This window comes from Barbus barbus, assembly GCF_936440315.1.
Source record: "Barbus barbus genome assembly, chromosome: 46".
Classification (NCBI taxonomy): domain Eukaryota; kingdom Metazoa; phylum Chordata; class Actinopteri; order Cypriniformes; family Cyprinidae; genus Barbus; species Barbus barbus.
Genome location: NC_136724.1, coordinates 21451152 through 21475515, shown reverse-complemented (window position 1 = coordinate 21475515; position 24364 = coordinate 21451152). Strand labels below are relative to the sequence as shown.

The 24364-nt window shown below is 37.9% G+C and overlaps 3 protein-coding genes across 3 annotated transcripts; 2 read left to right on the top strand and 1 right to left on the bottom strand.

The window, feature by feature from the left end:
- Nucleotides 1-57: 57 nt before the first annotated feature.
- Nucleotides 58-7195, top strand: coasy (CoA synthase). The gene is made up of 10 exons (XM_079409119.1): nt 58-234; nt 1594-2294; nt 3035-3249; nt 3701-3832; nt 4748-4937; nt 5034-5098; nt 5185-5269; nt 5354-5451; nt 6212-6358; nt 6450-7195. The coding sequence occupies exons 2-10, from the start codon at nt 1619-1621 to the stop codon at nt 6519-6521; spliced, it is 1680 nt and encodes a 559-aa protein (XP_079265245.1). The 5' UTR covers nt 58-234; nt 1594-1618; the 3' UTR covers nt 6522-7195.
- LOC306864859 (myosin light chain kinase, smooth muscle-like) lies at nt 7075-23920 on the bottom strand. The gene is made up of 14 exons (XM_079409116.1): nt 23591-23920; nt 22965-23027; nt 22491-22618; nt 22148-22304; nt 21068-21379; nt 20730-20826; nt 20450-20653; nt 19845-20062; nt 9356-9479; nt 9098-9250; nt 8355-8484; nt 8127-8211; nt 7821-7961; nt 7075-7669 (listed from the first exon to the last, which is right to left on the bottom strand). The coding sequence occupies exons 1-14, from the start codon at nt 23742-23744 to the stop codon at nt 7464-7466; spliced, it is 2172 nt and encodes a 723-aa protein (XP_079265242.1). The 5' UTR covers nt 23745-23920; the 3' UTR covers nt 7075-7463.
- LOC306864860 (uncharacterized protein) lies at nt 9939-19749 on the top strand. The gene is made up of 10 exons (XM_079409117.1): nt 9939-10297; nt 12076-12335; nt 12954-13053; nt 13258-13398; nt 14034-14189; nt 15932-16191; nt 17912-18011; nt 18223-18363; nt 19000-19155; nt 19379-19749. The coding sequence occupies exons 1-10, from the start codon at nt 9971-9973 to the stop codon at nt 19661-19663; spliced, it is 1926 nt and encodes a 641-aa protein (XP_079265243.1). The 5' UTR covers nt 9939-9970; the 3' UTR covers nt 19664-19749.
- Nucleotides 23921-24364: the final 444 nt, after the last annotated feature.

The window sequence follows — 24364 nt, the reverse complement described above, 5'->3', positions numbered from 1 at the left end:
AAAACTACATTTCCCATGATTCATTGAGGCAGGAACTCCCTCTATCAGCCAATCATCAGTCAGTATTCCAGCACATGGCCGTCTAGGTCAACTGGACGTGAGTTCGCTCTGCTAAGCAAAACATTGTTTTTTTATATAGTCATTATGACGAAGCCTGATACCAGACAGTTGTCTTCTGCAATATTATTCCACGTTTAGCATTTCTCAACACCCTGATCAGCAGAATATCCTCAGGTAGGTTTTGCTTAAGTAGTCTGGCGTCACAGTGTGCTGTTCCGGATCAGCTGTGTTGTTTTTCACTAATCTGGAATCATTTATGGATAAATATAAGAGACAAACAATTTATCAACGTCTGTAGCTACTGTTAATTATTAAATAATTCAAGGAAGTTCTTGAATGTATCTGCGTGTGTGTGTGTGTGTAAAATTTGTATGTTCTATTATTTTCGATTTAATACTAAATATAAGAGTAATTATTGAAATGTTTTAATTGTGATAAAAAGTTCCACTTTTGAGAGTGATATGTCAATTCTATTCTAATTATTGTAATTTTAGTCATGTCTTATTGAATTAATTAAACTCTGCGTTATTGTAATTATTATGGTATTTTTTTTCATGTTTCATTATTTCAAAATGTGCAGGATACATATAAGTGCTATATTTTTTAAGATTCTTCTTTATTTGAATTATTGGAGTAGTTTTGCTGGGTTTTATTGAATTAATCAAAGTCTTAATGATTCTAATTATTATGGTATTTTTTCTAATATTTTATTGAATTAATTTAATCAAACCTTGCATGATACATATAATAGCTGTATTTTGTATAGATTCTTTTTGTTTTAATTATTAGGATAATTTTAGATTAATTATAGTAATTTAAACAAAGTGCAAGAACAAAGATTTTAGAAATCAGTGTTATTTCCATTCTGTTCTTATTTCAATTCTATTTGAAGATCAGAATTCTTTGTCTTTTAGCTCAGTTCTCAAAATAACAGAATAAGGTAGAAACTATGCATGTGTGTACTTACAAATTACAAGTCCTTAAAACAATTTAAAGTTGCAATATGTGCATAAATAACAGTCCAAGATACATAATTGCATATTTATTACATTTATTCATTTGGCAGATTTTGTATGCACATTCTGTGAATTCAAGTTATACATTTTCACAGGTTTGTGCAATTGCATAAGTATAAATCATGTGTTATTTTTAATCAGATCTGTGTTAGTGCAGTCAAATGATTAATCAAATTTTATGAGTAATTCATAATTAATCGAATTCAAAATAAAAGTTTTTTGTTTGCGTAATATATGTGTGTGTACTGTGTATATTTATTATGTATATATAAATACACGCACATGCATGTTTATATTTAAGGAAAATATGTTATGTTTATACATTAAATATATTTATATATAATATAAATTACATTTATATAAATATATACGTTAACAATATTTTCAAAATATATACTGTATGTGTGTGTATTTATATATACATAATAAGTATACACAGTACACACACATATATTGTGTAAACCAAAACCTTTATTTTGGATCGTTTGACAGCACTAATCTGTATTATATCTTTCAGCACCTCAGATCATAAAGGCACCATCATGTCCATGTTCAGCACCGGTATCCTGGTCCTTACGTCTCCGTTACACGTCCTCCCTCTCCGCATCGCGCCTGTCCTCACGTCTGCCGCCCAGGTGGTTGAGCGCACACTTTACGTCCATCTCCACCCCGGCCTCAACCTGGGCACAGGTGGGCAGGTGCGGCCCGCCTACATCCCTCCCGTGGTGGATCTCTGCGCTCTCATCTCCCACCTTTACAGCAACGCCGCTGACATTTGCGCGCACCTTGACGTCAGGGTGCTGCTCAGTAACGTCCGCGCCCAATCTGCGGCATTGAGCGGAAACAACGGCCCTTTTCCCACCCCACAGACACTGTCCCACTCGCCAGAAGTAGTGCTCACAGACTTCCCCATCCAGGATTCAGGCCAGTCTTCGCTGGTCACCCAGTGCTTGCAGAAGTACGCTGGTCACTGCTACATCTGCAAGCCGAGTCTCTCATCTGTGCTTTTGTACCCACGAATAAAAGAGGTTAAGGAAGATGATGATAGAGGAGGAGAAAGAGGTGCACAGTTAAAACCTTTAGAGACGTTCAGTGATGTGGTGGTTGGCGGCACTTTTGACCGTCTGCATGGCGCCCACAAGACCCTGCTGAATATTTCCTGTCTGATGGCCAACAGACGCTTTGTCATTGGTGTGTGTGACCAGGAACTACTAAAAAGTAAGTGGAGACCCTCTAGAAATCTTTAAAGGAATAGTTTTTCCCAAAATTAAAATTTGGCCATTCAAGATGTAGATGATTGTGTTTCTTCATTGAAACAGATTTGGAGAAATTTAGCATTACATTACTTGCTTACCAGTGCAGTGAATGGGTGCCGTCAGAATGAGAGTCCAAACAGCTGATAAAAACAATAATCCACACCACTCCAGTCCATCAATTAACATCTTGAGAAACAGAAAGATGCAAGTTTATAAGAAAAAATCCATCATTAAGACATTTTGCTTTCACTGGAGAAAGCAGTATTCTGAACTTTATTTTACCCGGAAGCAAGAGTTTGAAGTTAAAAATGTCTTAATGGTGGATTTGTTTCTTACAAACATGAAGCTTTTCGCTTCACAAGACATTAATTTATGGACCGGAGTTGTGTGGATTATTGTGATGTTTTTATCAGCTGTTTGGACTCTCATTTTGACGGCACCCATTCATTGCAGAGGATCCATTGGTGTGCAATTGATGAAATGCTAAATTTCCCCAAATCTGTTCAAAGCAACTCTAAAATGCTTTATAAATTTGTCTACGTGGTTATTTGGTATCTGGATGAATATCTAGTAAAGTTTGAGATGTTTCGTCACCGTTGTTATCAAGTGATAAACCACTTGAAAATGTGACAAAACAGTTTGGCCTGGAAAAAAAGTCTAATTTTGTAGTGATTTCTTAAATGTGTCCTGATTTTTGTGTAGATAAGGTCTTGAAGGAGTTGATAGAGCCGTACGATCAGCGTTTGCAGAAGCTCCAGGACTTTCTGAACGATGTAAAACCATCGCTCAAGTACGAAATCGTTCCTCTCTCCGACCCCTTCGGCCCCTCCATAAGCGACCCTGAGCTGCAGTGCATTGTGGTCAGCGAGGAGACGAGGAAAGGGGGTGAAGCTGTCAACAGGAAGCGTTTGGAAAATGTGAGAACGTTATTCAGTGCCTATAAAAATCTTTATCGTTAGACCAGAGAACCACAACCTTGATATACAGTAGCTCAAAATGTTTTTTTTTATAATAAAACATATATACACTACTGTTCAAAAGGTTAGGGTCAGTAAGATTAAAAAAAAAACTTTGAACGGTAGTTTATAATATAATTATATAATGTTAGTTTATTGATTATAAAGCTTATATGTGAAAGTCTTTGGCTCTGTCACCTTAATGTGGATTTATCATCACCCCTCAAATGTTTAATCCTCAGTAAGCCATAAACTATAAATCTGTGAACTTTGAACTTAATTATCCACGTGAATTCAGTGCTTGTGACCATAGTGACCCCAGTTCGTTTGGACTTTGCTGTTGTCCACATTTCAACATTATTTGGTCATTCATTTGTTTATAGTATGTGATTAAGTGATGTTTTCTGTGCAGGGATTGGCTGAACTGGTTCTGTACGAGATCCAGCTGTTGAAAGACGCCCATCGTGCTGACATCGAGGAGGAGAAGATCAGTTCCTCCAGCCTGAGAACAAGATTGCTGGGCACGCTGCTCAAACCTCCATCTGTACGAACATCCCGCTCTCTTGTTCATATTCACCAGCACTTACAATTCCACAATCACATAATGCACTTCGTCTATTGATCAAAACATCATGCATTAGTCCATGCCTGTTATATTTATGCATTTTTAAACCTTACTGGAATATACTGAATACTGAAAAGAGGACTTGGTGAATAGTGTTATTATTCAGGATGAATTGTTACATAGATGAAGTCTTAGGCAATTTTACTGGATTGTGTACACAAAACTTTTGTTAAACAAAAAGACTGACAGACCTCCGTATCACTGAGTCTTCAGACATTCATTTAAAGAGTCATGTGTAATTTAATGAAGGCCATTTAGTCATGTGCATGTTGATCATGTGATGCATGATTTAGCTCAGCTGCTATTGCTTTCTCTATCGCTGCTCTTTTCAGAGATTATATATTTATTCATATAAAGTACCATTCATCATGTGGTGATTTTTTTTTTTAAAGAAGTCTCTTCTGCTCACCAAGGCTGTGGTTGTTTGATCAAAAATACAATAAAAACAGTAATACTGTGAAATATTATTACGATTTAATATAACTGTTTCCTATTTGAATATATATTAAAATATAATTTATTCCTGTGATGCAAAGCTGAATTTTCAGCATCATTACACCAGTCTTCAGTGTCACATGACCCTTCAGAAATCATTGCTGTTCAAGAAACATTTCTTCTTATTATCAGTGTTTAAAAACTGTTGTGCTGCTTCATATATCTGTGGAAATCTCACTGACCCCAAACTTTAAAATCTTATAAATAATGCTAATTTTATCATATGTGATGTTATATATTGTAACGTTTCACCCAGCATTAACATTTTAACTTGATGTAGTTTCACAAACGTACAAAAGCTCTTAGTATTGGTTTAATTTGCTGTTCTTGTGTTTGCAGCCGCAGCCGGATCTTCCTCTGACTCCGTTTGTGATTGGTCTGACGGGCGGCAGCGGGTCAGGAAAGAGCTCTATAGCACACAGACTGGAGGGTCTCGGCGCCGTGCGAATCGACTGCGATCAGCTCGGTCACGAGGCGTACCTGCCGGGAACATCCGCTTATCATAAGGTCGTCCAGGAGTTTGGCCCAGGTATGGAGACGAGACATTTATAGTCACTGAATGAATCTAGTTTATACTGGATTCTGCAGTTTTAAATGTGAAAACTGTTTGTGTTTTTACTGTCAGATATTCTTAATGAGGACAAGAGCATTAATAGACGAGTACTGGGTGGAAAAGTATTTGGAAACCAGGTAATTTAACTCAGCAGGTGAATATGATTGAATTCGGAACACATTGATTCAATCCTGTTCGTATAGTTTTTGTGTTTGTTTTCCAGGAGCGTCTGAAAGCTCTGACAGACATCGTGTGGCCGGAGATTGCTCTGCTGGTGAAGAAAGGAATAGAGCAAGCAAAAGAACAGGGTGAAGCATTAATCACTTTCTTCTCATGCTCTTGCTGAGCTTTTTCTGTTTTACTTGTGATTAATTCTCGCTTCCTGTTTTCAGGTAAGAGTGTCTGTGTGGTGGATGCAGCAGTGTTGCTCGAGGCCGGATGGACATATTTGGTGCATGAGGTTTGGGTGGCCACCATCCCAGAGGAAGAGGTACTAAAGCTTTCAAATAGACACACACGGTTTTCTAAAGTTTGAGACCACATTCTGGGATTCAAAATCCGATTTAAATTTGAAAATAACATTTAGAACACTTGAAAACAAAGAGCCTGATATATATATGAAATATTTCAGATGTGCACAATTCAATAAGGTTTTTTAATGTTGTTGAAAGAAGTCTCTAATGCTCACAAAGGCTACATTTATTTGATTAAAAATACAGTAAAATTGTCAATTTAAAACAGCCGTTTTCTATTGGAATATATTTTAAAGTATAATTTATTCCTGTGATGCAAAGCTGTATTTTCAGTATCATTACTCCAGTCTTCAGTGTCACATGATCCTTCAGAAATCATTCTAATACGCTGCTCAAGAAACATTTAATATTATCAATGTTGAAAATAGTGATGCTTATTTTTGTGGAAACCGTGATATATATTTTTGATGAATACGAAGTTCAAAATAACAGCATGTAACTACTGTCACTTTTGAGCAATTTAAGGCATCCTTACTATTAATTTCTTTAAAAAAATATATAGATGAACAATTTCACATGTAGTAGACTTTGCACCCCACTGTATACAGGTCAACATTTGAAGTGGATCAAAACCTTTCATCAATGTTGTCCTAAAACCAAAATGTGTTCTTGTCTTAGGCCAACTTTGATTAACTTTTTTGATCCACTTCAAATGTTGACTACTGTATATAACAATATTAGGATATTCTAGATGTGTTAAATCTGTTTTGGTCTCAGGCAGTGAAGCGTATAGTCCAGCGTGACGGTGTGAAGGAGGAAGATGCCTTGAGGAGATTGAAGAGCCAGTGGCCGAATGCAAAGCTGATAGAACATGCTAACGTAGTGCTGTGCACACTGTGGGAACCTGACGTTACTCAGAGACAGGTACACACACCGGATCAGGAGAGACTCTATGGATGATGTGCTTTATTAACCTCAAAACATGTGGCTAATTGATGTATGTGTGTTTTCTCAGGTGTTGAAAGCCTGGACTCTATTACAGCAGCGGATTCAGAAGACACAAGAAACAACCAGATCTTCACCCTGAGACAGACGTCAATATGAATACAACCAGATTTCAACATTTTCAGAATTTAGTGATGGTTTTCCTTACTTGATCAGTTCAGAAACATGTGACAGCGGGGTTTTTTTTTTTTTTTTAAATCATTTACTATTTGTAACCTTTATAAATAAATGAGCCAGTATCAGTTCTTATCTGGCTCTTCTAGTGTGCTGGAAGAGGTTTGGGACAGAAAACCCCTTAAAAAGGACTTTCAATAGACCTGCAATATGCAGTTTAACTTTTTTTTTTGTACCTCTTGTCAGAAATGTTGTCATACTCCGTTGTCACACTGCCATTTATGGATTTTTGTAACTGCAGTTTCAGTGGAAAAGGCTTTGGTCTTGATCGTAGTGTAAATTGTGCTTATTCTGAAAGAGAAAAGATGGTTATTAGTCTATATTGTGCCTCCTGAAGACCAAAGTTGAAAATGAATGTCAGGTTAACCCATAATAGACCAACTTGTCAGTGATCGAATGCAAATTTACAAAATGACTTTAGATGTAAGTGAGCAATTGTTTTAAACTACCAATTAAAAATAAAACCTTCATTTCATAAAACTTTAATCTTTATATATACACATATGCATGTACAACCAATTAAACTCTTAAAAACTGTGTCATAAATTAAGCAGAATCAAACCATGTCTGGGTTCTGTAGAGAAAAAAAAAAAAAAAAGCTCAAACATCTCAATTAGTAAATGATGGCTAAAACTTCACACCAGGGAAAATGTTCTTGAAACTAACGTGACTGTGGAGTAAATTGTGTCTTAAAAACCAACAACAGAACAATTCAACAGCTTCTAGTGACATCAAACATATGGAAAGTACTTTTGTTTCAGCATCATTTTTGCACATGGTTCCTAACGTTCTCTCAGTTTCGCTTAAGAAATCCCGTTTTCTTCAAGCTTAACATTGTAGATTTGGTGCTCTAGAGTTGCACGGTGAGTCTGGCAGAGCACAGCGCCTGTCCCAGACTGTTGGATGCACAGCATTTGTAGATCCCAGAATCCCCTGGTTGTACTTGAGCAAGGGTGAGTGTGCAAGTGCCAGCCTGATCATAATTCATCTGAACTAGTCCGTTTTTCTCCAGTGGCGCTTCTTCAAACAGCCAAACCACTTCAGGGTCAGGATATCCTGCAAACATAAGTCATTTCAGTGAATTATGGTCCAATCACAAACTTCTACTGCAGGAGGATCTTGAAAATGTGCTTGGATGCAGTAGTTTGTAGTTTAATTCCCAGCATCCGCCAAACCCAGACTCGCCCATCAAGACTGACATGGGTACCTTGTATTGTACAGGCCAGGTGCACTGTGGCTCCGCAGCTCTCAGTGAGGTCGTGCAGGGCTTGATGGAAACGTGGTTCACTCCGCAACTGATTTTCCAGAGATGCCACAGCTTGTTCGGCCTCTGTCCCCAGAGCGTTCGCTGAAAATACAGGTGACAGAGACACCATGAGAGGACAAATGAATCATTCTCGGGTAGTTGCAGGGGAAAGTCACTTTTGTGCCACTAGCCAAGCAGTTGCAAAAGTAACGTATAATGGCTTTGAACACTTCATTTGTTGGACAAACAGGTTCTCGTGGGTCTTACCATCTACAGAAATGGGAGACAGCCGTCCATCAGATTTGCTCCAGTGAGCCATCCTTGTCAGTGCGAGCAGGGCTTTACCAGTTTTCTGCAAGATAGAACCGATACGTACATGATTAGCAGTTTCCCAAAGAGGTAAACAAGCAATTCTGATGACAGCCTTAAGGAACTTCCATCAGTGAAAGCCATCGGGCATACTAAATCAGCTGAAAGCCAATAACCTCTTAATACCTTCCATTTCTGTCGGGCCAGGAACTTTCTCATCTTCTCTTTATTTAGGGATTTGGTTGATCTGGAGTTTGAGTCTTCAAACAAGGCTATCCAGGGATGAGCTAAAGCTTTCTCACAGGATAATCTTGTTCTAGGAGCGTAAAAATTAAATAAAACATTCTACAAATAGAATACGATGCTTAAATAACTTGATCTATTTTGCATGACTGTGGACTGAAAATGGTCAATTAATTAACAAGACAGAAATGAACAGATTACAAATATATAAAAAGTTATTACAGCTAAATAAACCAATAAAAAAAAAAAGTTAGCTGATATAAAAGTTACAAATTTCAGCTGCTTGAAATTTCAGCCAAAACTGAAATTTAAATAACTACAGACATAAACCCAATTAAAAAACAAAAACAGGAAAGAAAATATTAAAAACTAGTGCTGGGCAATGATTAATCGCATCCAAAATAAAAGTGTTTGTGTGTGTACATGTATTATTTATATAAAATAAATCAAATGTAAATACACCTAAATATTTTTTTAAATATATATTGTATGTGTGTGTCTAAATATACACAGTACAAATTATATAAACAAACTTTTTGGATGTGATTAATCATTGCCTAGCACTAATAAAAACTATAATAATATTGTCAATTATACTAAAATATCATGTTACAGATCATTAGCAGAATATAGTAAAACATGGATGATGTGACTATGCTAATTTCGAGTCACATTCCTTCATTCACCTCTTATCCTTCCTCAGCAGGCCGCTGATGAAATCTTTGGCCTCATGGGTTATGTCGTCGAAACTCTCAGGGTCAAACTCCCACTGCGCTGCAGTAACCAGAGCGAAGGTCTCGGCATCGCTGTTTCCCTGGAATGGAGACTTGCCACTCAGTCTGGGAAACAGTGGAAAAGGAAATGCATTACATCGACCACAAACACGCATATTAGTCAATAGAATCAAGGTGTCATCCATAAGCTGCTTCATTCGGTGCCCTTACAGGATGTAGCAGATGACGCCGATGCTCCACATGTCAGTGGCCAGATCTACAGGCTCATAATTGATAACCTCTGGGGCCACAAACTCTGGAGTCCCATGTAAGACCATCAGATGTTTACCAGGCTCTGAAAATTATGACAAAAATAAACGTCTAAACATTTTACATAAAAGTCATCCATATGAAAAGTGAGTTTTGTATTTTATATGAAGATGGACAGTTTTTCAGTGTTAATTTGTTGACAATTAATCCCACGGGATTTAGTCCTGTTTATATACTGAAACTCCAAGATGTGATATCAATCCTCAAGTTATCAGCAGCACAAAATAAGGTTTTGTCCTAAATTAGACAAGGCATATGCAAATATGCCCTTGCTACCAGAGTTTGATCAACATTTCTACATTAATCAGTGTAAGCGATTCAGAGAACTGATTCTATTACTGAAAACACGTTACAAAGACTGAACTATGCAGAACTGAACTGAGGAGTTTTTGTTCAGGATTTTTAGGGCGGGCCTGAAATCATGTCTCGATGACGCACTGGAGCCCCTGAGCATGGCTCCTCCCCCAACACTAATAACTAGAGCGCTTTAGCAAGCCTGCAGTTTTCTAGCTAGATATGCCTGCATCACGTAAATGCATATTTCCTGGTTGCGATAGTTTACAACACAGATCGGCCTCCTTATTTAAATTTCCTAAAAACGATGATATTAGGAAGAGGTGGATTAACTTTGTGAAGAGCCACCTTGATGGAGAGCTGAGGATCACCACCAACACCCGCCTCTGCAGTGAACATTTTACACCGGATAGCTTTAAAAACTATCATCGGAGACAACTGGGATTCACTGAGAATCCGCTGTTACTGGTCAATGGGGCAGAACCGACCATCTCCAGCCCCGTCCTTCATCCATCTGCTATCGTCGGCGGTACGTGCTCACCAACGAGTGTAAGTTGCCTTGTGTGCTTATAATAATTATAGTAGTCTCCAGACCGTCACTCAGGCAGCAAAACCTTGTTGACCGCTTTAAAAGGCCATATGAATGACAGGTAAAGCAACCAATCACGTTTCGTTTTGCGCCGCATCATGTTTATGGGCGTGGAAATGTCCAGACCGGTGTGAGAACTTTTGGTCGGTTTTTTCTTTTTATTAATGCCAAGGTACCAAAGATAAGAGTACAGAAAATATCAACATTGCGTACAAAAAGGTGACATTACATGCAAAGCACCGTTTATCCATGTATATAACCATTAAAAAAAATAATAATACAAAACGAAAGCTTTAACAAAAAGAGATTAAAAAGATGAAATAAATTGACTGGTTTTAAAAGCTTTAAGATTCTTGGAAGATAGTCAACATTTGAAGTGGATCAAAACCTTTCAAAGTTGTTCTCATCTAACTTTGGTGAACTTTTTTGATCCACTTCAAATATTGTCTACTATAGTAACAAAAAAAGTTGATATACTGTTAAACCTCTTTTTTTTTTTTTTTAAATGAAGGATTTTGAGTGAATTTACTGTGGTGAATTAAATTTTGCTAGTAATGCGTTAATAATTAATTAATTTGATCTTTTTGTATATTCAAGCCAAAACAGTATATCCTTAAAGAGAAACCCTGGAGCACATTGCGATTAATATCATTAGAGAATTCAATCCAAAATTGTGTGCGCGAGGACAATCCCAGAAGATATGCAAATAATTTTTATAGGGTCCCCACAAAAAGAACCGCTTGTATTGTCTGATTTAAACCTTTTCAAAAACACTTATAGTCTATACCACAAACTTTATATTTGCTCATTGGCTGACGCTGCAACTAGCGGTCAGAAATCCTTTCCCTGAGGGAGACCTCAAATTCCAGTCAAAAATGGCATTAAAGAGTAAATCCATAGCTCTGGTCCACACTCCAGTGCAGTAGCTGGCGGAAACGCACCTTTAAATGTTGTAGTTGCTACTACACAAGAAAGATGATCCTGGAAGTTCCGTGCGTTTCTTTCGACATTTTGCTTTGGATCCTGGTTCATTTTTAAAAGATGGTGCACAAGCGTGCATTTCCAGGATGCAAGAACTTAAAGCAAAAATTGAGAGCACGTAAGAGTGCATTAGCGAGCCTGACTTCTCACAGATTTCCAGTGAACAATCTTTGGCTGCTGGCTGTTCCTCGGGATATTACTTTATCAGTTCGGTACTTCAAGCACATGAGATTGAGCAGTGAACATTTTTCATAAGACGATTTCAGATTAGATGAGGGAAAGGCACTACGATATCTTACAAATACAGCTGTTCCTGTCATTTATTTACCAAAAACTGAGGTATGCATACATTTGTGTTAATTGTAGTTTTAAAATCGTTGTATGAAGTGAAGTGATATACGGCCAAGTATGGTGACCCATACTCAGAATTCGTGCTCTGCATTTAACCCATCCAAAGTGCACACACACAGCAGTGAACACACACACACCGTGAACACACACCCGGAGCAGTGGGCAGCCATTTATGCTGCGGCGCCCGGGGAGCAGTTGGGGGTTCGGTGCCTTGCTCAAGGGCACCTCAGTCGTGGTATTGAGGGTGGAGAGAGCGCTGGACATTCACTCCCCCCACCTACAATCCCTGCCGAGACTCGAACCCGCAACCTTTGGATTACGAGTCCGACTCTCTAACCATTAGGCCATGACTTCCCATATTGCATTAACTACAATAGTGTAATTTACATCAGATGGTTTGTTTTAGGAGACTGGGAGTGATTCATCACTGATCAGCCAGGACTTCTGTTCAGAAGAGAAAATGGATCACTGTTATGCATTAACCGCAGAGACACTACAAACTCTGCCAAAGAAGCGAAAGAAGTCCGATGTTAAGAAGAGAGAAAGAGACAGACTGAGACAGAAAAACAGAGTAAACATCGGAGGGGCCTATTCCAGATGGAAAGCGCTGAAAGCGGAGAAAGGCATGAAGAATGACATGGAGGTTGCTTGTTATCTGCTGGACAGGTAAAGAATTGTGTTTTAGTTTGTGAAACCCGCCCACTGTCAGTGTAGCCAATTGTATTTCGGCACCCCGGGTTGCCAGTTGGCGGGAAACAGCGCATTTCATTTCAATCATGGAAGCTGGGAAATGAAAGGGTTCAGGGTTCTTATTGGCGTTTGCTTCAGCTATGATAAAGTCACACTGATTTCCAACACTCAATTTTCAGTTAATGGAATTGCATTATTGAATTCAGAGATGTCATTGTCTAGCTCAGTTTAAATGGCATCTGTGAAATCAAATTGATAAAATCACTAGAAATTAAGTGTTCCCAACTGAGCAAGACAGAGGCAACAGTGGCAATTTTGAGTTTTAGTCCTACACTGGAAAAATACATAGACATTGTAAAATTTTATTAGCAATTAACTAAAGAAATGGCAAATAACACTTTACACGTGAAATGAAGTAGGTAAACTGAAATGGTATTTCCTTTCAAGATGTACTTCAGTAGTCTTCGTTTTATGGCATTGAAATATTTTTAGAATTGCAGCTAATGGGAAGTACAAAGTGTAGCTTTTCCCCCTAGTATAAGTTTTGCCTAATTTGCAACTTATTTTTGCGTTTACTCATTTTTGTTTATTAAGGGTGTGTGGTGGGCATCTTTGGCAAGACAAATCCAATGCGTCTCTGAGAAAGAGAGGAAGACCCCGGAAATCAACATTTGCATCTGCACCACAAACTGAGGTATGTAGGGCATGTACATTCAGGTAATTGTTTGCCATTGAGATTAAATAACCTGTAAAAATTAATACGACACTTGTACAATGGATGGTTTGTTGGGTCAGTCAACCTATGCCAAATGTTTTTTATAGTAACTCGTCAACCTGTTAGATCATAAACATTTGGTTTACGCTGCATCTGATACAAAATACTCTCAAACATAAACAGGAGATTCTGAGGAATTCCCCTCAGCCCAGTTGGGACTCCCAGTCAGACACTGAATCCGTGCCTAGTCCAGATCCCCAGTCCACAAACATGGAGGTCCTTGGGATCCGCTATGACCTTCCTCCCTTACAGCCATATCAACCAGTAAGTGCTCACATATCATGTGAGTTTCTCCATTATTACAGTGCTTTCCAGTGCAGTACTTTTTTGAAATTCGTTGATCCTAGTTATTTTATTTCTCCTCCCAGATTCTTCTGCAAATAATTAAGCTTCAATCCAATTATAACACTCTTCACAATTTTTTGTAGTTATCTTCAGCCATTCTTGTGCTGTTTTAGAGTTTATAAACTTATTTTAAAAAGTTTAATTCCCATTTTATTTTTGCCAGAAATTCAAAAGACTTAACTAAATGGTCATTCCTATTATGGTAAAATCTTGTTAAATAAAGAAACAAAGCTAATTGATCTCATTTGCCTTTAATTTGGAATTAGATTTGAATTGCAAACTTGATTCAAAACTTTAAATTGACAGGTTAATTAGATGAGCCACATGCAAATTTTAAAATGATTAACATACTGTGACTGCTTTTGCATTATTGACACTATTTTCATATTTAATACTGTAAAGCTGCTTTGACAAGCTTTGTTAAAAGTGCTATATAAAGAAAGGTGACTTAACTGCTCATCATAGGAAATTGATGTTAAATATTAAGTTTTAGCAACCATACACAATTGTATTCTGCATTATAATTTTGTACGTCACCATTTTCTTCCATGTAGGATAAAGAAGCACAGCCTGAACGACTAATAGAGCATGGATTTGACCCAGATGACAGGATAGGTTACACTGCGGAACGAAACCGTATGATGGAGCAGAGTTCATCTTCAAGCACAACTACAGAGGAAGACAGTGCAGTGCACTGGGAGGAAAGAAAGGTTGGTCAAAATGGACAGTTGAGTAAATATCTGACCTACTATGGAATTAATGTATGCTGGACAATTGTCAGCCGCTTTTCCTTCAATATTCACTAACTCATCCGGGGTAATTAGTCGATGAAAATATTTAAGCATTTAGTAAGCCTTTTGATCAAATGTTTTTAGGATCAGCAGTTCAGTCAAAGGAGTCCAAACTGCTCACTGATTATTTTCTGTCTCATAGGCGGTCAAAGCACCGTTTATCCATGTATATAACCATTAAAACAAATTAAAAAAATAATACAAAACGAAAGCTTTAACAAAAAGAGATTAAAAAGATGAAATAAATTGACTGGTTTTAAAAGCTTTAAGATTCTTGGAAGATAGTCAACATTTGAAGTGGATCAAAACCTTTCAAAGTTGTTCTCATCTAACTTTGGTGAACTTTTTTGATCCACTTCAAATATTGTCTACTATAGTAACAAAAAAAGTTGAGATATACTGTTAAACCTCTTTTTTTTTTTTTTTTAATGAAGGATTTTGAGTGAATTTACTGTGGTGAATTAAATTTTGCTAGTAATGCGTTAATAATTAATTAATTTGATCTTTTTGTATATTCAAGCCAAAACAGTATATCCTTAAAGAGAAACCCTGGAGCACATTGCGATTAATATCATTAGAGAATTCAATCCAAAATTGTGTGCGCGAGGACAATCCCAGAAGATATGCAAATAATTTTTATAGGGTCCCCACAAAACGAACCGCTTGTATTGTCTGATTTAAACCTTTTCAAAAACACTTATAGTCTATACCACAAACTTTATATTTGCTCATTGGCTGACGCTGCAACTAGCGGTCAGAAATCCTTTCTCTGAGGGAGACCTCAAATTCCAGTCAAAAATGGCATTAAAGAGTAAATCCATAGCTCTGGTCCACACTCCAGTGCAGTAGCTGGCGGAAACGCACCTTTAAATGTTGTAGTTGCTACTACACAAGAAAGATGATCCTGGAAGTTCCGTGCGTTTCTTTCGACATTTTGCTTTGGATCCTGGTTCATTTTTAAAAGATGGTGCACAAGCGTGCATTTCCAGGATGCAAGAACTTAAAGCAAAAATTGAGAGCACGTAAGAGTGCATTAGCGAGCCTGACTTCTCACAGATTTCCAGTGAACAATCTTTGGCTGCTGGCTGTTCCTCGGGATATTACTTTATCAGTTCGGTACTTCAAGCACATGAGATTGTGCAGTGAACATTTTTCATAAGACGATTTCAGATTAGATGAGGGAAAGGCACTACGATATCTTACAAATACAGCTGTGCCTGTTATTTATTTACCAAAAACTGAGGTATGCATACATTTGTGTTAATTGTAGTTTTAAAATCGTTGTATGAAGTGAAGTGATATACGGCCAAGTATGATGACCCATACTCAGAATTCGTGCTCTGCATTTAACCCATCCAAAGTGCACACACACAGCAGTGAACACACACACACAGTGAACACACACCCGGAGCAGTGGGCAGCCATTTATGCTGCGGCGCCCAGGGAGCAGTTGGGGGTTCGGTGCCTTGCTCAAGGGCACCTCAGTCGTGGTATTGAGGGTGGAGAGAGCGCTGGACATTCACTCCCCCCACCTACAATCCCTGCCGAGACTCGAACCCGCAACCTTTGGATTACGAGTCCGACTCTCTAACCATTAGGCCATGACTTCCCATATTGCATTAACTACAATAGTGTAATTTACATCAGATGGTTTGTTTTAGGAGACTGGGAGTGATTCATCACTGATCAGCCAGGACTTCAGTTCAGAAGAGGAAATGGATCACTGTTATGCATTAACCGCAGAGACACTACAAACTCTGCCAAAGAAGCGAAAGAAGTCTGACGTTAAGAAGAGAGAAAGAGACAGACTGAGACAGAAAAACAGAGTAAACATCGGAGGGGCCTATTCCAGATGGAAAGCGCTGAAAGCGGAGAAAGGCATGAAGAATGACATGGAGGTTGCTTGTTATCTGCTGGACAGGTAAAGAATTGTGTTTTAGTTTGTGAAACCCGCCCACTGTCAGTGTAGCCAATTGTATTTCGGCACCCCGGGTTGCCAGTTGGCGGGAAACAGCGCATTTCATTTCAATCATGGAAGCTGGGAAATGAAAGGGTTCAGAGCGGGAAATATAACTTTCTGCCCATCCTAAAAGGCCTCGACATCCATCCAAAAAAAACTTTATGATCAACAACGTTATAATAAAAGCAGAATAAATATTGGAGATGCGTTTGAGAAATGGAGACAGCTTAAAATAGACAAAGGTTTTAAGACGAATGCGGAGTAGGCTAATTTTCTCCTTGATGGGCAAGTAATTCGATAAAGTTGGTTAACTGATGCAGGAGTCTTGCGGAAGAACATTGTAGCCGGAACTACTTCGGTTTGTCCGTGTTGAATTACGCAGGTACTGTGCTACTTCAAAGCAGTTCCTACCAGAACCCGTCTAAAATAGTCCGAATAAAAATATAAAAACAACTTATAGGTGTACCATAGTGATTCAGGATAAAACAAAAACAGTTTGGAAAATGGACTCGCGTTGTACTCGCTCCTTATACAAATAATAAAAAATATAAATTTAAAAGTTACGGACTTCAGCTTTAAGTTAAAGGTGAATTAAAAATAAATAAAACGCTTTTTACTACCGTGTCGGACTTGGTCCCAAAACACTAGCAGCCAATCAGCAGTAAGGGGCGTGTCTAATAAAGATAGGGAGGAGAGTCAGTGCACACTGGACCAAGTATACAGCCCGGAGACCTCCAAGTGGGAGGGACTTCTCTCAAAGTGGGAGGGACTTATGCCGCAAGAAGGTTGGGCAGCTCCAAGAGGGAGGGTAGGTTATAGGGCATATTTACAAGGCACAACCCATTTGGAGCTGGCTCCGATCTCGGTTTATACCCCTCTCCACTGGACAGGACGGATATTAGCAGATCGACTATAGATCGAGAGATGGCAGATAAAAAGAAGAATAATATCTGTGGAACAAAGCATTAAAAAGAGGGGTTACGATCAGGCAAGAGGTAGGACCCGTATAAATATCGGAGCATCTTTCCAGCGCTGGAGAAAACTGAAGGAGAGAGAAGGCCTGCAATCAGACGCCGAGGTTGCTTTGTTTCTTCTTGATAGGCGAGCAACTTTGATTTTGCTTCGTTTCACACAACTTGTGTTGAATAGGCTTGTGTCATCTTCGCATGTTTTGCAATCTTATTGGCGTTTGCTTCAGCTATGATAAAGTCACACTGATTTCCAACACTCAATTTTCAGTTAATGGAATTGCATTATTGAATTCAGAGATGTCATGGTCTAGCTCAGTTTAAATGGCATCTGTGAAATCAAATTGATAAAATCACTAGAAATTAAGTGTTCCCAACTGAGCAAGACAGAGGCAACAGTGGCAATTTTGAGTTTTAGTCCTACACTGGAAAAATACACAGACATTTTCATTAAGACATTGTAAAATTTTGTTAGCAATTAACTAAAAGAAAATGGCAAATAACACTCTACACGTGAAATGAAGTAGGTAAACTGAAATGGTATTTCCTTTCAAGATGTACTTCAGTAGTCTTCGTTTTATGGCATTGAAATATTTTTAGAATTGCAGCTAATGGGAAGTACAAAGTGTAGTTTTTCCCCCTAGTATAAGTTTTGCCTAATTTGCTTGTTTATTGCAACTTATTTTTGCATTTACTCATTTTTGTTTATTAAGGGTGTGTGGTGGGCATCTTTGGCAAGACAAATCCAATACGTCTCTGAGAAAGAGAGGAAGACCCCGGAAATCAACATTTGCATCTGCACCACAAACTGAGGTATGTAGGGCATGTACATTCAGGTAATTGTTTGCCATTGAGATTAAATAACCTGTAAAAATTAATACGACACTTGTACAATGGATGGTTTGTTGGGTCAGTCAACCTATGCCAAATATTACATGTTTTTTACAGTAACTCGTCAACCTGTTAGATCATAAACATTTGGTTTACGCTGCATCTGATACAAAATACTCTCAAACATAAACAGGAGATTCTGAGGAATTCCCCTCAGCCCAGTTGGGACTCCCAGTCAGACACTGAATCCGTGCCTAGTCCAGATCCCCAGTCCACAAACATGGAGGTCCTTGGGATCCGCTATGACCTTCCTCCCTTACAGCCATATCAACCAGTAAGTGCTCACATATCATGCGAGTTTCTCCATTATTACAGTGCTTTCCAGTGCAGTACTTTTTTGAAATTCGTTGATCCTAGTTATTTTATTTCTCCTCCCAGATTCTTCTGCAAATAATTAAGCTTCAATCCAATTATAACACTCTTCACAATTTTTTGTAGTTATCTTCAGCCATTCTTGTGCTGTTTTAGAGTTTATAAACTTATTTAAAAAAAGTTTAATTCCCATTTTATTTTTGCCAGAAATTCAAAAGACTTAACTAAATGGTCATTCCTATTATGGTAAAATCTTGTTAAATAAAGAAACAAAGCTAATTGATCTCATTTGCCTTTAATTTGGAATTAGATTTGAATTGCAAACTTGATTCAAAACTTTAAATTGACAGGTTAATTAGATGAGCCACATGCAAATTTTAAAATGATTAACATACTGTGACTGCTTTTGCATTATTGACACCATTTTCATATTTAATACTGTAAAGCTGCTTTGACAAGCTTTGTTAAAAGTGCTATATAAAGAAAGGTGACTTAACTGCTCATCATAGGAAATTGACGTTAAATATTAAGTTTTAGCAACCATACACAATTGTATTCTGCATTATAATTTTGTACGTCACCATTTTCTTCCATGTAGGATAAAGAAGCACAGCCTGAACGACTAATAGAGCATGGATTTGACCCAGATGACAGGATAGGTTACACTGAGGAACGAAACCGTATGATGGAGCAGAGTTCATCTTCAAGCACAACTACAGAGGAAGACAGTGCAGTGCACTGGGAGGAAAGAAAGGTTGGTCAAAATGGACAGTTGAGTAAATATCTGACCTACTATGGAATTAATGTATGCTGGACAATTGTCAGCCGCTTTTCCTTCAATATTCACTAACTCATCCGGGGTAATTAGTCGATGAAAATATTTAAGCATTTAGTAAGCCTTTTGATCAAATGTTTTTAGGATCAGCACTTCAGTCAAAGGAGTCCAAACTGCTCACTGATTATTTTCTGTCTCGTAGGCTGAACTCGCACAGACTGCCCTGCGATTGGAGGAACGTTTAAACGCCATGAGATCTTTGTCTGATGCCGCATCTGATCCCATTTCAGGGACAAGAGGAATAGTAGATCAGAAGGAAAGAAAATGGGTCAACAAATCCAGTTTGAAGGGACTGTTCAGAACCTGCCATCAGTGTGGAGAGCCGGTTCTGGAATTTAAAACGTTAACATCCGGGAGTCTGATTCGGATTCAGTGGGAATGCCCAAAAGGACATCTCATGTGGCTCTTTCCCAACATAACACACTGAAACCAGACGGGGGTGAATGCACAGTACTGCAGTGTATCTAGATTTATTCAAATGAATAAGAGAAATAAAGTTTCTACTTTGGAATTAAATTGGGGATTTTTTTCGTACTTTGACTCAAATGGTTTCACTCGCTTTGGGGGGGAAAAAAAAGAAAAAGAAGCACTTAAAATGAATCACTCACCCAGTTTGCAGGCCAATCCAAAGTCAATGATCTTTATGAGCGACCCAGCGCTGTTCACACAGACAATGTTCTCCGGCTTCAGATCGAGGTGAACTATGCGTTTGCTATGGATATACTGGATTCCTTCCAGGATCTGACGCATGTAGTTCACACTGTTGGGTTCGGTGTGCTCGAAGTTCTCATCTACTATCCATTCAAACAACTCCCCACCTGCAATACTTCAATGAGGCAGAACAATTACGGGTTAGAAATGCATGTTGGGTTCATTTTTATACAAAAGTTATGACTTAAGTAAGATTTTTGGCAGGTAAAAAAATAAAATTAAATTGAAGCTACAGTTCGACTACTTTGAAATTTAAATTTTCAATTCTAAAATTGAAAACAAGCTCATTATGAGGAGCATTCTAGCCTTTAAATTAAATGCACTTTTTAAATATTTAAAAACCTAATATTTCCCGTAACATCAACATTGTAAATTAAAATGAATGTTAATGGATAAGAGAAAATTCATGTACAACAGTTTCAGAGTTAGATATGTAGTTTGAGTGTATATTAGCAAAAGCCATTTCACGGATCACTTTAAAGAGACGTATGGATTCTCTCACTACTCCAGAATCATGACTATCTCAGACGGGGTGTCGTAGGCTGCGAGACACTGCACTAGCTTTGGGTGATGTAGTTCATTCATCAATTTGATTTCTTGACGTGCTGCCATTTTCTCTCTGGAGACACGGGCCCGGTAGAATTTCCCAGCATACACCCGACCCGTCTGCTTATGGGTCATCCTGTACACCTCCCCAAACTTCCCCCTGTAGAGGGATAAGATGACTATGTTTGAGATAAATATAAATTTTAGACTTAATTTATATGATGGCTGATACTCACACTCCCAGTTTTTCATGAACATGATAATGATCCCTGGCTTTGTGTGTTGTGTCAGGCACAACCTCCACATATGAGGTCACTTCCTGTTGTGGCTCACCTGTAACATTAATCTTGCTTTATTCCCTTGCTTGAGCGTGACTGACTTCAAAAAGAAACACTAGCTTTCTACATGCATGTATTTTTTTTTTTTACACATTCAAAAAAAATATTACGTAATATTTATAAATATATATTCCGTGCATACATAATTTGCAGACTGTACACACTACATATACTATATTCTACAGAAACATTAAGAATAGCACTGTAGCTTAAAGTGGTTTAAGGCATCTATCTACCTGCAGTGTTCATCTTAATGCAGTCCGACTCCTCGCCGGGATCACTGACTCCCACTGTGTTACAGGCTCGTACTCTGAAGCGATACTGTCCCTGCGGGTCCAGACAAGAGCGGACCAGATACGAGGTGTTCGGACACTGGTTAATGAGTTCAGTCCAGTTGCTGGGCTCAGTTTGGTCCAGCCTCTTAAACTCCACCACGTAGCCTGTGATGGCAGAACCTCCGTCAAAACACGGCCCAGACCAGGACAGAACCAGAGATGTGCGGGTCAACTGGGACACGAACGGACACGAGGCTGGAGGGTCTGGACGAGCTGGGGAGAAATAGAAAGTGAATGAGAAGCAAGGTTATTGGAAGTAAAAAAAAAAAAAAAAAAGATTCTATATATTTTTTTTAATTAGTTATATATTTATATATTGTGAGGTGGATGGATTATCTCTGCAAAGGAGAAGCGCTCGCTAACACAGATTTAGACAGATTTGTGAACAATATTTGAGAGAAATGGGCCTTTTGTGTACATAGAAGGTCTTACATCTCTGAGTTCAGCTCATGAAAAATGGGGGCAAAAACAGAAGTGTTGCGTTTATAATTTTGTTCACTATAGATAGATAGATATATGACGAGCACAATTTCTGTAACTTAAAATAAAGCCTGAAAATACAAAAAAGCTCAAATTCAAAAAATAAAAAGCCAAACAGAAATTACAAAAGGCATGCACATTACAACGTAAACTAAAAAAATAAATAAAAAGCCAATTAAAAAATATAAATTTTGAAACTATTAAAAATTATAAGTACATACAATTTCAAAAACTTGAACTAGAAATAAAATTAAAAATGTAAAAAAAAAAAAAAAAAAAAAAAATCCAATTAAAAAAAAATAAAGCTTAATGGAAATAATAAAATGAATAAAACTACATTTCTAAAACTAAAAAAAGAAAATATAATTAAAAACATTAATAAATACTAAAACAGTATATAAATATTAAAACAACTCAAATGAGAACAAAAAGGCAATTTGATTATTAGCGGTCATGCCATCACCATAGATATAGACAGATTAGATTAATTTCAGATCTTACAAATGACACTGAGGCCTATGGTCCAGTGAGCTGTGCCTCCTCGGTTCCGAACAAAAAGGGAATAACTTCCCACATCTACAGGAAGAACGTCTGAGAGAACCAGGGTGCTGCTACTGCTGGTGTTCGTCACACACACTCGCGGTCCTTCTAACACAACCTAACGACAAAATATCCACACTAAAAATATCAAACAAGTGTTTCTCTTGATTTTTGCGCAATGAATTTCAAATAAGGAGTTGTTTTGTGGTGGATTCATGAAGTCAGTTCTGAAGTTCACATGCACAGGTGGGGAGAATCATTAATTAAATACACATTCCACTAAAGCCTCACAAACTACTCGGACCTTTTCAGAGTCATGAATCCAGCAGGAAGCCACAGGCCCAGAGCTTCTGAAACGACAGAGCAGTCGAGCGGTTCCTCCAACACAAACCACAACCTGCTGCTGGGGGTCCAAAAACTCAGCTACAGCACCTGGACAACAGAAACAGAGTCTACTGATGCACAGATGGAAGTAGCACTGTGGTTTAAGTAGCTTCTTAAAGGCTTGTGTGATTGGCTACAGGCATAAAACGACACCGTCTGAATTCAATTGATAGAAATCTGTTTCCAATCCCACATTCTGCACTGCACTGACATGTGATATAAACACAGTTTAGCCTTTACAATAGTGCATTTTTATTCAAAAGGCATCAGAAGGATATAAACATTCACATGAATAAATCACTGTTGTTCATTAAAAACATTTTTAAGTATTAAATAGTTAAATAATTAACCTACCATGTATGTGCGTCTGTAGTTTGTAACTTAAGATACATACCTGGTCTCCTCTTTTCTGTGTACAGGGAGATAGTAGGAGATTTTTTCCCTGTGTCAGCAGTTTCTGTTAGAAAATATTTAATAATTTTTTATTTTAATTGCACAAGTATCGAAACACATCAGGTAAAATATAGTTATGATTTCACTTTCTGTGTATGCACAAGCACATCAATCACATTCATCAAAAGCAACGGTAAAGACATTTATATCATTACAAAACATTCCCATTTCAAATAAATGCTGTTCTTTTTGAAATTTCGATTCAATTCAGAATCCCGGTCACAAAAATATGAAGCAGCAAAACTATTTTCCACATTGATAATAATCAGAAATGTTTCTTGAGCAGCATATCAGCCTATATATGATTTCTGAAGGATCATGTGACACTGAAAACCGGAGTAATGATGCTGAAAATTCAGATTTGATCACAGGAATAATAACATATATTCAAATTCTAATAATATTTCACAATATTTACTGTAGTTTTGATTACAAAATGCAACCTTGGTTAGCAGAAAATACTTATTTTAAACATTTTGACAAGGAAACATTCCCTATAAATATCTCTTTAAAAAGTTTAAAGATGATTCGTCTAGGGAATTATGTGTCAAGGCAGAAATATCTCACCTGATTTCCCTGATTTCAGACAGCTCTCCTCTCTGTTCGTCGGCTTGGTTCCATTCTCTGTTCTCCTCGGCACGTCCAACGCTGCTGAAGACTTCAGATCAAACCTGAATGTTGAAATGTAGGTCTTCTTTTGACCCTTTTCAATAAAGGCCATTATTATACTGTAACAAGCTCCAAACTCTTGGTCTCGTCCTCTTCTCAACTTCTTTCAGATTTGCCTGTCTCCTTCCATTACTTCTCTCACTGCTTAATTCGGCAGCATTCTGGTTCTACTTCATGTCAGAGGAAACAGCAGATGTTATCAGGGCGATCATATAAATGGTTTGAGGTGGAAAGGTACGAGCTAAACTCACATAGATGAAGTGGGCAGGGCTTCCACATGTGGCCTGTAACCGAAAGCCACTGTCGAAATCCACAACAAAGAAATCATAAACACAGTTTCCCTGAAATGTGCAAAAATGCGTTGGTCTCACAGGCAGAAAACAGTGTAGACTTAAAACTATAGACATTTAAACTGAAAACTACAACTATTTTCTCGGCTCATGGGTGTGTGACATATATATGAGACATTACAAATGTGGATGAGCCTGTTGGGCCGCTTGGGGTTATTTTGCTTACTTTAGCCTGAAGTAAACCTCATATTTTATCTGGGTATATTTCATCTCTACAATGTAGATGTAGTTTGCATTTAATTACCATTGATCAGGAAGCAGCAATGTTAAATGTCTTTAAGTTTCTTTGTTTGTGTGCAGTTGTGAAATTAGTCATGAGGTC

Coding starts and splice junctions, on each gene's coding strand:
- LOC306864860 (XM_079409117.1), top strand. CDS start 9,971: ATGCCTGCATCACGTAAATGCATATTTCCTGGTTGCGATAGTTTACAA. Junction 16,192..17,911: donor GCTTGTTATCTGCTGGACAG/GTAAAGAATTGT, acceptor TTGTTTATTAAG/GGTGTGTGGTGGGCATCTTT. Junction 18,012..18,222: donor CATCTGCACCACAAACTGAG/GTATGTAGGGCA, acceptor AAACATAAACAG/GAGATTCTGAGGAATTCCCC.
- LOC306864859 (XM_079409116.1), bottom strand. CDS start 23,744: ATGGCCTTTATTGAAAAGGGTCAAAAGAAGACCTACATTTCAACATTC. Junction 22,619..22,964: donor CACAGAAAAGAGGAGACCAG/GTATGTATCTTA, acceptor TCTGTTGTCCAG/GTGCTGTAGCTGAGTTTTTG. Junction 22,305..22,490: donor GGATTCATGACTCTGAAAAG/GTCCGAGTAGTT, acceptor TTTTGTCGTTAG/GTTGTGTTAGAAGGACCGCG.
- coasy (XM_079409119.1), top strand. CDS start 1,619: ATGTCCATGTTCAGCACCGGTATCCTGGTCCTTACGTCTCCGTTACAC. Junction 5,270..5,353: donor AGAGCAAGCAAAAGAACAGG/GTGAAGCATTAA, acceptor TCCTGTTTTCAG/GTAAGAGTGTCTGTGTGGTG. Junction 6,359..6,449: donor CTGACGTTACTCAGAGACAG/GTACACACACCG, acceptor GTGTTTTCTCAG/GTGTTGAAAGCCTGGACTCT.